At 38.3% G+C, this 13287-nt stretch overlaps 1 protein-coding gene across 1 annotated transcript in view; it reads left to right on the plus strand.

Moving 5' to 3' along the window:
- Positions 1-13287, plus strand: part of LOC144059497 (uncharacterized) — a 47272-nt gene that overhangs the window by 12291 nt on the left and 21694 nt on the right. The window contains exon 5 of the mRNA XM_077578624.1: positions 12061-12217. Coding sequence (XP_077434750.1) covers positions 12061-12217 — 157 coding nt within the window. The remainder of the gene's footprint in view (positions 1-12060; positions 12218-13287) is intronic.

Genomic DNA, 13287 nt, shown 5'->3' on the forward strand with positions numbered 1-13287 from the left:
TTCCATTTCCATTTTGCTTCATATGTGTCAACATATAGCAAACACACATTGTAAATCAAGCGGAACATTGCGTCATTTAGTCAATGGCTTGTGTGGTGTCATCTTATGCCAAATTGCTCAGAAGCATCACTCCCAATCCAATTTCACAGTCTGCATGAGGTACATACAGGTGCTTTCATTTTTAATCATCATTAAAAAATACTATGATTTTACGCATTTTCAACAATAACAATAGCCACTTTTAAAAAAGCCGCCAAAACACACAATGCCAAAAATTATGATTTCATGGCAGCATCACTTGAGTGAAGCAGTCTTTCACTCAGCTGCCCAGACATCCAATTTAAAGCCAACATGAGAAGCCTCCAACAACAGAAAGAGATGAGTGAAATGAAGGACAGAGTGAGGAACTCTAAATTGACTCAGAGGATGGTCAACATGGATTGTGAGCCAAATCTAGAGTTTCTTCCATTTTCCCTTTGTGTCAGTTACAGTGGATCAATTCATTGTTGTGCTGGACAGTTTAGCTCTTAAAGTGTCCACCTATTTAGGGTCGCATTCTAATAATGTGCTTCTCCTTTTTGGTTGTTAATGAAATGTAGACAATTTGAGTATTGTAGTTTTTCAATCCTATAAAATTACTAATAATAATATTGAAATATTTCATCTCAAATCAAATTTTTACAAACTGTATTTGTAACTTTAATCAGACCTTTGCTTTCAAATCTATACATTAAAATGTTATCAAGCTTTAAAAATACTTTATGTGCATTGCAATTGTCACGTTTTGGTTTTGTATAGGTTAGGGTTTTGTTTATTTTGGTGTGTTTGTTGTGTCTTCTTGTGATTGGTGTTTGTTTTGTGTTGCTGAGTGTTTCCCCTGTCATGTCTGATTACGTCCACCTGTAAGCCTGTTCCCTTCCCAGTGTGTTTGACCAATCGGTGCCCTCTTCCTATTGTGTTACCCAGGTGTGTCTCATTAGTGTTGGTGTATTTAGTCTGTTGTGTTTGTCCAGTCGATGTGGGATCATTGTCTATGTCAGGTGTCAAAGTCAAGTTTCGTTGGCAAAGTCCGGTGTGGGAGTCTGTATTTCTTGTCGCGTCAAGCTAAGCCTCGTCACAGTTAAGTCGTCTTTGCTTCAGTCTAGTAGCCCACATCTCAGTCTTGTTGTCTACGGCTTCGTCTAGTTGTCTTAGTCCCCGTCCAGTCGACCACGTCCCCATCAAGTCTCCCTCGTCTGAGTCTTTTCACCCTTGTCTCCGTCACGCCATCCCTGTCACTGTCCTGTTCTCAAGTCACCTTCAAGTGTTCCCCTCGTTCTCGTGTAAAGTTCTCCACGTTCCTGCAAAATTCTCCACATCCAGTAATGTTTCCCAAGGTCAGCCAAGCTTCTCAAATTCTGCCAAGTTTCCCACATTCTGCTAACTACAGTCAAGCCAGCCTCTTCTCGCTCAGTCCCGTCGTGGCGACCAGCTTCTTCTCGCTCAGTCCCGTCGTGGCGACCAGCCTCCTCTCGCCCAGTCCCGTCGAGGCAAATAAAATGTAATTAAAATAACATTTATAATTTTTTAATGCATATCTATTAAAAAAAATAACAGGCAGATTTGCTAGAACTTCTTAAAATAGAATAACAAATACTGTATGCCTAAAATGACTTGTTTTGATTTGTATTGACTTTCAAATCAGATAAAAAAATAAATCAAACTACTTCAATCATTTAATGCTTTTGACTTCTCATTAAACTGAATTTAGAATAAAATCTAATTATTTCCACTGAACATAACATTTATATATTTTTATGCATATCTTAAAAAAATAACCGGCAGTTTTGCTAGAACTTCCTGAAATAGAATGACAAATATGCCTACAATGACTTGTTTTGATTTGCATTGACTTTCAAATCAGATAAAAATAAATAAAACTACTTTAGTCAGTTAATGCTTTCGATTTATTATTAAACTGAATTAAGAATACACCAAAATCAACATTTGAACAATTTTAGTGATATTTACATACGCTTGGGTTGGGATCGAATACGAGTCTCCAAAAGATCTCGCTCGCGAGACACGCGTTTATCGCGATGGTTCGGCCGTGCCAACTATCCGCGGCTGGCCCGGTGGTGGAAGGCAATTGCTCTAACCACTGAGCTAACGTGACTTGTTTGAAATAATGACTAATGGCGTATTTATCTGACGCTGAAATCTAGCATGCATTTAATCATTTCAGTGAAATTATAATGCATTTCTTGATATGGTAGTCAGTTGCTATACATGTATATCCACGGATATATTTGCAATGTACAGTGGAAGGTGGGATTAAAACCCGTGACCTCCTGGTTACTTAGCAATGCACTTTACCAACTGCGCCACTTTCCCACAATTATACTAGCCTGAAATGTGTGACAAAAGCAACTCTTTTTGCATATGGCTCTGGTGTACAGTACTACAATGTAGCTGTCTGCAGATGAGCATAGAAAACAGAGAGAATTAATGTCTTACCTCAACCAACCTAACATGACTATAATTATATACTGTACAAGCAACATTGAAATAATTTAAACATAAAGTTTTGTTTGTTTGTTTTATCAAATAGTTTTACATATTAGTAGTGTATACTTAATCATTCCATGGATGAAGTAAAGGCATTTATTTCAAGTTTGAAAAGTCAAGATTTGACTTGTGCAGACAGGTGTACTGCAATAATCTTGACTGACTTTTAGGAATGAGTCAGAGCTGAATGCTACGTGTATTAAAAAAAAAGGATGAGGGGGGGGGGGGGGTGGCTGAGAGGATCCATCTGTCAGGCAGGCCACTAAATTTCATTTTCATTTGCTGGATGAGGTTTAGCTTTACCGCATCATTATATAGAGAAGAAAATCCTACTGACAAGTGGGGACGAGCGGAAGCTTGTTGAGAGAGGTAAACATCTGAAATCATTAGCATTTGAAAACAAAAGTATTGTTATTGTCATCATTATTACCCAGAAGTGAAAGAGAGTATTTTCTCATCTACAAGTTGTGCAACATCCACGTGGCTATGCAAGAATGTTAAATGTGTTGGAGAGGAAGTGCAGCTTTGCACTGAAAACTAATTGGTATCATGTTGTGAATAATAGATGAGTTATGTCATAGCACATTTTCATCTCGTGTTTATGTAAAAGAAATTATTATTTTTTTCTCCTGTGCAAATGCTTGAACATTCCATTTTGCTTTTACTTTCTTCTTCTGTAAATCTCGACATGCACAGTTCTTTTTTTTTCTGTGTCTCTGTTCCATTTGTCCTTTGATATAATTGTTGGTGGCTTGATCTAGTTCTTTCAGGGCACGAGGGGAGGGGAGAAATGTCGTCCTTTAATTGAGTTAGCTTCCATATCTATTCCCTAGTCCCACCAACCCAATCGGATCACCTACTCGCCATTTTCTCTCACTCCGTAACATAATCATTTGAGCTTGTCAGCAAATGTGAAGGTGAAGCTGCCTTCTGTAGTCTACATTTCTATTTGGAATCTAAGTGATAGAGAAAGCGTTCCATTTTTATGAGAAGCATATTCTCGCTTCGGTGAGTGGAGCTACCTGTATAACTATGAGACTTTCAAAAATAGAAAGTGTGTGCGAATGTAGAGCTTGATGTTGTTTGGTGTTAAGAAATCAACCACGCACAAAGATTAATTTAATGTCATAGTAATGGTTACGATTATGACACGCTGTTAGGATGTAATAATAATAATAATAGGCAAGAAATACACACATGCACAATCAGGATAAGATTACGGACATCAACACACAATCCGTCCAAGAAACTAAAAATGACGCGCCCCGAGTTTCTTAAATGGAAAAAAAGGAGACATGGGGAAGGAGGTATTTAATATATATATATATATTGTTTTAATAATCCCCTCTTCACGGTGCTATTAGCAATATTGGACTGTAACCCAAATCTTGAACTGGAAATGGATTTCAATGATACGTTTCTGTCCTGAGTGCAATAACCATCTAACTAGGCTAAATGCTAACAACCAAGCAGATTTAAATCTCTCTTAGCTAATATCCACTCACCCTATAGACAACGAGACAGACCGCTGATAATACTTTGCAATAATAATAACAGCTTAGACTTACATATGCCTTTCAAGATGGAGTATGTCGCTCTACATTAGCATGAAACAATTCTAATTAGGACATTTCATAAGGATAAATATTATCAAACTTACATACTGTATCATATTTGCTTGTATATGTAAAGTGTAAAGCTGAATACTACCACAAGGTTTTGCTGTCTTTTCAGCACTTTTGTCACTTTGAAGACCCTGTAGTAGTGACGTGTCCGGCAGTGGCAGCAATTTTGGCTGTGTTCAGAATGAATGGACCTCTTGGCAAAGTCAAATCTCCCTACAAATAGACCACCTTTCCTTCAACTTGTCATCAGGTGAAATGAAAATGTACTTAATTTCAAACATAGAGAAATGGATTTGACTCCACTCTTCCAAACCAACATCAACATGCGATGGCAAGTATTGCTGACATAAGTCTCTAGCGTGAAACTACTTTTTTCCAAAGACGAAGTAAAAAAGCGCTCCTTTGATCCATACATGCTTGTCGTATTTATTTCAATCTGGTTGTCGCCCACAGTGAGAATCACTTAAGCGGCTAAAACTTAAGTTGATGTGGAAATTCACTGCCCCCAGTAGGCTGTCTTAAATCTGAAGTGAGCATTTTATTTTACCATGGTGTAAATTATAGGCTATGAAACTGTTATGATGTTATCGAATACAAACACCATAAATTATTGTTTTGTAGCATAACGGTTACTTGTCATACTGCGCTTTTTTTCTCTTTGCTTCATACTCGAGTAAACTTTGTCGATGGAATGTTATTTTAAATATTTCTGCCTACAAGATTATGGGTAACGTCCTTTTGTAAAAGTTGGTCAGGAGTAATCTATGCCGTGGCGGCTCATCAATAGAGACCACTAGCATGCCGCCCACCTGCTCAGCTGAGTCATTTTAAAGGACAAAATAATAATAATGAAAATGTAGTACTAAAAGAAAAAAAAATGTAAAAATATATATTTCAGTTTTTAGGTGAGTAGGATAAATAGTGTGCCGTTATTGATGAGTAAAATGGATTCATTTACCACTGGAGTCTCAAACAATGACATATCTTGGCAATTTGACCCTGGTACAAATGAATGCCAAACCTCTAATAACAAGCAGTCTCGTCTCAATTATGGTGTTACATATCTAAATATGGCCTCCTTTTGATCAGGACGGTTTGAAGGTCAGACTCAGCAGTGATTCAATGGTGTGATGATAGAGGAGGTGAGGAGGACTGGTTCAGGCAAATCAATTGGAATCCATTAGTAGGAATACTGCAGAATGATCAGCAAGAAGTCTTTCATTAATGGAAATTGTGTATATCTCTTTTCCACTGTCAATCCAGCCATCATTCTTCTCCCAACTCAGTCTAATTTTCAACGCATTCAACATGATAATTACTCGCACATCTCTTACCACCACTGTTTTAATTAATTGCCTCAATAATCCATTTAATTATATCCTTTTAATTATTAATTATTTAGAAAATTGATTAATGCAGAATTGCCACTAATTATCCATGCTAATTAGCATAATGTGCTTGTGTCTCCCCTATGAGCGCGACAGATAAAAATACATTTTTTGATTGTTTACAGAAGCCTAATTATCGGGTCCGAACACGTCTCTGGAATTAATTTTTCGTTTGCCTCACCAGGGTCTGTTTGTTTGTCAACATGTCATGTTGCCATGCTGTATATCTTCTACAAATGTTCATGCTTTTATTAGAGCTTTTCCCTGTCAACAATCAAATATTTTTCGAGTCTTATTTAATCATTCATTTCATTTTTCATGGTCTTGTGGTTCTTAGCTCTGCTGGACACAGCTGTTTTTCTGTGTTTTCTTGACATCTGACTGACCTGCGGAACTGTCAGTGTAAAATAAGTCTTTTTCTACTGCTTTGATCAGGACAAGCAAAATCTGTCATTTCTTACCTCCAAAAGTTTGCAGAATAACAGTTGAAAATCTCGATTGCGCAACCAGTTCATGGAGCTGGGATAGGCTCCAGCACCCCCGCGACCCTTGTGAGGAATGAGCGGGCCAGAAAATAGATAGAGGGATGGATGGAATCTCGAGTGGTGACATCTGCAGCCAGCCTGTGTCTGATTGCAATAAAGATCAATAAGGAAATGCTATAATTGGTTAAAAAGGGGCAAATAATAGCTCAATCAGCATGATTAATGGAACTTCAGCTTTGCAGAATAGCTTGTTATATTTGGCATCATGTCAAAATACTGTACAGGATATCATTACACATGACCTCACTCTACCTCATTTTATAGTGAGCATGAAATTATCAATGTGGACGTTGGGAAAATTAATTGTGTACTTGTATGCAAATAGAAGGGTCTCAACTGTGAAACTGCACAAGCCAGTAAATCTTTTTTGAACTGCCAATTTAAGAAAATGTGTGTGCAAGTTGTTTTAAAAATTGCCGAATTGTGATGTCACGACTTCGCTAATTTAGATGCAAGCTTTACATAGTGCTGTCAAAGTTAAAGCGTTATTTAAAAAATATAAAAAATTATCGCATTAACTCTTTCACTGCCAGACGTTTTCAGAAACGGGTTGTCCCCACTGCCAGCCGATTTAAGCATTTTGAGTGATCTTTCAAGGTCCACAGAAAATGTTGTTTGGACTATGGAAACACACATACTACCAAATGAAAGATTGGACTCTCGGCTTTCATCAGAAAAAAAAAAGTTTGTTTCTACCTTATTCCGTTCTTCAGTAATCAACAATAGAAAATGGTTACTTTCACCGAAATTCTCTCTTTTGAAACAAAAAACGGAGAAAAAGAGCTTTTTGTGAAACTATGTTATTTCATGCACTCTAGTGAATTGTACACTTCTTTTTGTCCATGAATGATGCCACAAACACCTAAATAGTGCTTTACTTCTGTAAAACGCTTTCACCAACAATGAAAAAGTGTTTTTTGATTGCAAAATACGTTTATTTCCATTCAACAGTGTAACAATTTGACAAAACAATTTCGCAAACTATTTACAAATGTGTGCAACTGTGGTACTACTTACAATTATGTGGATGTTTCAAATACAGTTTTTCCTTTTGTAACGCTCTCCTGCGTGCTAGGAGACGCCAGGACTCGCACAACAGTTTACTTTCACTTTCACATTGGTCCGTTTTGCGTGCAAACGTTACACTTTCTTGACGGCCTTTTTTTCCAGGGAATAAAAAGCAAGTAGCAGACTGTACACACTTCCTCCGATGAATATGCATTGGACTCGGGGCACTCTCCGTCGTCCGATCGAACGTCCGCCTGTGCGTGCTCGGTTGTGTTCCGCATTACGACACCGTCATAGCCGCCGCGTCAGCGGTTCCAATTTCGCCGTCAAGCTCGGATTCACCTTCATCATCATCGAGGATGATCACCGTCGTCATCAATGTACTATTTTAGCGTTGGTCGATGCCTTTCGTCTTGTAAGTGTAGAGCTGCTTGCAAACGCTCGCCATTGCCCGTTCCCTCCTCCATCTAGCTCCATCTAACGTCTTCAACTGCCGCGTCAATGCTTCTCAACCACGGAGTCACCACCCTCATCTTCATCATCGATGATGATCATCGTCGTCAACAATGTGCTTTTTCAGCGATGCTTTTGGTCTTTGAAAAAAACATCTCGGGCGTGAGCTCCTCGCGACCGGCCGCCATTTTTCCTTTGTCTTCCATTCTCATCTCCTGCTCGACGCTCTAGCTCCGCCTCTACTGACGCCCACCCGATCTTGTCAAAAGAGAGTCATCGCTGCCCTCTAGGGGCCAAAAATAGTCATTAGGCACAACAGACAGACTTGAAACTTTCACCAGACATGCGGAAGGGTTTCCTCTACCCGTTTCAAAAAAAAAATAAAAAATCATTGGATGACGTCTTTTGACGTCATTGGCAGTGAAGCGTAGGTTTTTACTTGACGTCTTTAAACGTCAGTGGCAGTGAAAGAGTTAATCATCTACTAACACAGATTAATCACACTAATAATTTTGACAGCAGATGATCCTTTAACTTGACATGGTTACGTTAAAGGTAACACAGGTTGTGTTTGAGCAATAAACATAACTACATGCATTAAAGTAAAGAATTTAATAAATGTTTGCGTATGACATTCAGAATATTTGTTCATGTCAAAATATTGGGGTATTATTTTTTTCATTTTCAATTATATAGTAATTAACAGTTTGGGTTAGGTTAAATAAATAATAATATTTAATAATAATAATTTTTTAACGCACGATTAATGACCGCCCCTTACGCCCAATTCACACTGACTGCGGAATGGCCGCGGTGCGTTCTCCGTACAGCCGCCGCACGGACTGCAATTCACACTGCGTGCGTTGCGTGAGCTGACAATGTCCGTAAATCTGCACCCTCCAGTCCACAAGACCACAGAGGTTCAAGCTGGAGAGTTTAGTTCACGCGACAATAACCGTGTATATAGAGTCCAATTTGTAAACAATAGCCACACTTACCTGTTATCACATCGATAAGCTTTTGGACATTATTTCTGGGACTTCTACCATGGGTAAGCACGTTTTGTTTTTAAATAATGTTATTTTGTCATGTTTAATTTAATCTGAGCTCGTTTTTTGTCTTAAACGTCCGACTCATGTTGTGCTATGTAGTTAGATAGCTTCCCTTCCCCAAAAATTAGTTTACAAACGGTTTTATTTTTAAATATACCGGATCTACCTTGATGCATGGGGCGACCTTCCGCAGCACCGTATCCCTTCCGCACTGCATACGCACCGCACTGAAGCTAGTGTGAATTGACACGCAGACTCTAATGCTTTCTATTCCTTACGGCAGGTGTACGGAAAATGCACCGCGACCGTTCCGCAGTCAGTGTGAAATGGCTGTTACTTGGAAAACCTGTACTGGGGGAGTCCAGTTGCAACGCCCCAAACACGTCCACATCAAAATTTAGCAGAGATAAATTAAATAATAATGCATATATTTGTGAAACTGGGGTTAAGTTGTATTTTACAATTTGAAATGTGCAGAATTTCACAAGTTACGTCATGTTAAGATTAGATAGCTCTTAATATGAAAAGAAAAACTCCACCAACGTCTTACAAATGCAATTATGCCATCAAGGGGCAGAAAAATGACCTCAACACAAATCATCACACTCGTTTTTTACAGTACAGTACATGTTTTTAATTTTATTAATTTATTATGAAATTACTTTATCAATGACGAAAAGATGCGGCTATATTTCTATTAGTTTAACATTTTTTCCACGTTTATGTTAACAAGAGTATGAAAACTTGGAAAACAAATTTTATTGTACATTTCATTGTACATTTAGAACAGATATAAAATTTGCGATTAATCATGCATTAACTATTGAGGTTATGCGATTAATTACGATTAAAAAATGTAATCGCCGGACACCCCTGATTTATATATATATATAAGATTGGACAATTCTAACGTCTCGTTGATTTCATGCCATTATTTAAAAATATATTGCCGTATTACTCCTTTCCCTTATATCGTCTTGGAGCTTTGAATGGATGGACTATGAGTGAACTGTAGTATTTTGTTTCACATGAATGTTTTGACTGTGAAAAGCAAAAAAAATCTCCTGACCTTAAAAAAACCACATGCTCTATACTTTGACAGAATTCTAATTATTGAGTAATAGTACAACAAAGTGGATTACAAATATTTTATTTTTTTACATTTTAGTAGAAATGTTTGAGCCAATTACAGAGACACTCAATCATACACGAAGCAGAGGCTGTGGACCCCTGTGCATTTCTGGCCGATGAAGCTTAGCCTAAAGCAGGCTGAATTTAATGACATGGAGAACAATTACTGTACATCCCATGGAGACCGACACTAATTTAATAAGTCATTCGTTTGTTCGGTGTTCCTACCCTCCAGTCTCATCAGAAGGAAGCTTCACAGGGACTAGGAGCTGCTTCCATCACTCTTGTTTTTGTGCCATTTTTTTCTCCTTAGTGATAAGTTGCAGCTTAATTAATTTAATAGGTTCAGGAGTTATTAGTACCTTTACAGTGCACTTTTGTCACCAGGAACCATAATTTAGATCTATTTTTATCTCCCTTTAATTGAACACTTTTGAACAATTTGCTCCTAGCCCTCATCAAGTCAAGTTGCCTGCAAGCTGAATTCTTGCTATTTGTGAGTTCACAACCCCCGAGAATCCATGTTGTACCACGCCCGTTGATTTTCACTGAGTTAAACCACTGATTGTTCGGACCAATCACAAAGAAAACACTGTGTTTGGGGGCGGGAAATGCGGCTGTGACGGAAAACAAGAAGCGCCAAGGCTGTGGAAAACAAACAAACAAACAACCCTAACACGTCGACAGCGGTGGATGAATGCATGTATGTCGCTTATTAATTCTGTTCTTGCACAATTACCCACAGTTTAATTTTTGAAAGAAAAACAGCGAGAGGTGCATTGTACATTTTTAGCTGGGAAAGATATTTGTGCTTTTTTTTTCACCTACAATGACAACATTTTCATTCGTTGCTGGGATTGGTCAAAACAAAAGTTCAATGGGCATGCACAAAAAGTTGTCACATCGCTCAATCAGCTTGGAGTATTTTACTGAATGTCCCGTCTTTCCCGAGCAAATCACATTGGAGCGGTCCCAGATTGATATTGTGGAAAACTCCTTCGGTTTTTATCAATCTGGCTCTTGCCAAATTGCTCATCAAGCACATGGCAAGAACATCTAGGAACTAGGGAAACTGATGTACTATATATGTTATAGACCATGAACTGCTCACATGATATCATGTATCATATTATTAACTGTTTATAGTTACTACTACAGTATGTCTTTCAGCCCTGCCCAACAGGATCTAACTGTTATTGGTGACTTTTCCGTCACTGTGGACACACCATTGGATGTCAACACACAAAACCATTGTGTGTGTATGCTTTAACACCTGAGTTTTTTTATTTTAATCCATACCTTTCTAAAAAAAAAAAAAAAAAACTTTACAAATTAAAAAACAGATATTAGTGTAAAATGTACCATCTTAACTTATTGCTCAGTGTTAAAAATAAATGAGAACATCTTCTAAAGTTAGATCCTCAGCAACCATTAGAGCAGAAAGATAAGATATACTCCACTGGCTTGGCGAAAAGCAGGTGCTGAGAATTCATTGGTTGCTTGACTACTCATCTTGGGCTTCTTTTTGCTGCATAATTTTCAATGATGTTGCTGTGGCTGGTGATGTAGTGAAGCTCAAAATTGCCCTTTGGAAAAAAACAACTGCTTGGTGATAAATATAAACAGGCAACAATGCTTTGCACAAATGTGAACAATAATGAATGTCCCCTCCCACCCCGGAACTTGATAACACCTTAATCTTGCCAAGTCGGTTTCATTCAATAATTGTAGTATAGCCTACATGGCCATATTTGAGGGACTGAACCAATCAGGGGATCATAGTGTGAAGTCGTGGTGGGCGGATCAATCCAAATATCGATATTATCGAAACCAAGTCAGTATCGATATCGGATCAATACTGGAACTATAATATCGATCTAGTAGTTTAGTTTCAGTTTGGCTTTTTTATGCACTGCTGTGGTTTGGTCAAACAGATAACAGGCATGTCACCACACACCCTGTCTGTCAGGGCAAAGCAAGCACAGGCAGACTTGCTCCCTCCTCCCCTTCTGTGTTTTGATTGTATGCCGTCGACTGCCTGAACACATACAGTACCGTACTTGGAAAATAATTTGTTGTGTATGTTGTTTTATATTTGTTGCTACATGATAATCTTTAACATCTTGTGCTTGTATGCTGAAATAAAATCCACAAAATAAGTGCAACTATCGCGAGACCTACAGCGAGACCGGGAATACCCAACATGGCGGTGCCCTGCTGCTAAAATAGAACTAGTTCTATTTTGCTAAATCAAATACAAATTTAACCACCATATATACTGGGCTTTTCTCTTCTCTCTTTCATACGGCAGATTTGGAATGCCACCCAGCATGGAGGACCTCGAACGTTTCATCGATGGATACTTTTACAGCTGCGCGATGGAGGATCCTTCCTACGAGAAACCTTCCAAGAAGAGAAAAAATTACTCAGCGACAAACACGAATGATCTAGCTACTACGGACGTTTCGGTCAGTATGCTGGACTCCATAAACAAAAAAACTAGATGTCCTCTGCTTCATCCGCGAGGACGTCAAGGAATTAAAGGAGTTTGGAATATGTCCGAGTTACGCTCTTCACTCGCGGCTGTTTCCGCAGAGTTGGAGACTATTAAAAAGGAGTATAAAACTCTAAACAAAACGGTTCTGGATGTCCAATTTAATATTCTCAGGCATATCCGAGAACACCTGCCAGAGGCGGAGAGATAAAAACAATTATGATGACATCGTTAAAAATTCCTCAGGAGATGGTAAATAATATCTCTTTTGACCGTGTACATCGGCTTGGACCCCGTAAGTTTGAGCATTTTAAACAAAATAATTTGTTAAAAGTAAAAGACGGGAGCTTAAAGAGACCTCTATTGGGATGAATGACCAATTCCCAAGAGAGATTAATGAGCGGCGAAAGGTACTGTTTCCCATAATGAGACAAAATAGGCAGGAGGGTGAACTGACTACGATGGTCGTTGATAAGCTATACATCGATGGCCAACTGTTCCGGAACCCCAACTCCACTCCCTGGCTGTTCTAATTGGCATTGGTGGAACTGAACTTTGTTTGATTATTAGATGTACACAAATATATGTCGTTATAAAACCTAAAATATGAAGAGACCTCTATTGGGATGAATGACCAATTCCCAAGAGAGATTAATGAGCGGCGAAAGGTACTGTTTCCCATAATGAGACAAAATAGGCAGGAGGGTGAACTGACTACGATGGTCGTTGATAAGCTATACATCGATGGCCAACTGTTCCGAAACCCCAACTCCACTCCCTGGCTGTTCTAATTGGCATTGGTGGAACTGAACTTTGTTTGATTATTAGATGTACACAAATATATGTCGTTGTAAAACCTAAAATATGAATACCTATTATGTATAGGCTATATTACAAATATATTATTAATACATAACTATATCTAAAATATATTTAAACAAAAAATAGCGTTTAGGTTAGCATTTACTGGTGTATTGTTACATGTTTAATCCCCCGCCAATTTCTTTCACATCCACCTCTCTCCCCGTTTTTTTCACTGTTATA

Source organism: Vanacampus margaritifer, chromosome 10 (assembly GCF_051991255.1).
Source record: "Vanacampus margaritifer isolate UIUO_Vmar chromosome 10, RoL_Vmar_1.0, whole genome shotgun sequence".
NCBI classification, from domain to species: domain Eukaryota; kingdom Metazoa; phylum Chordata; class Actinopteri; order Syngnathiformes; family Syngnathidae; genus Vanacampus; species Vanacampus margaritifer.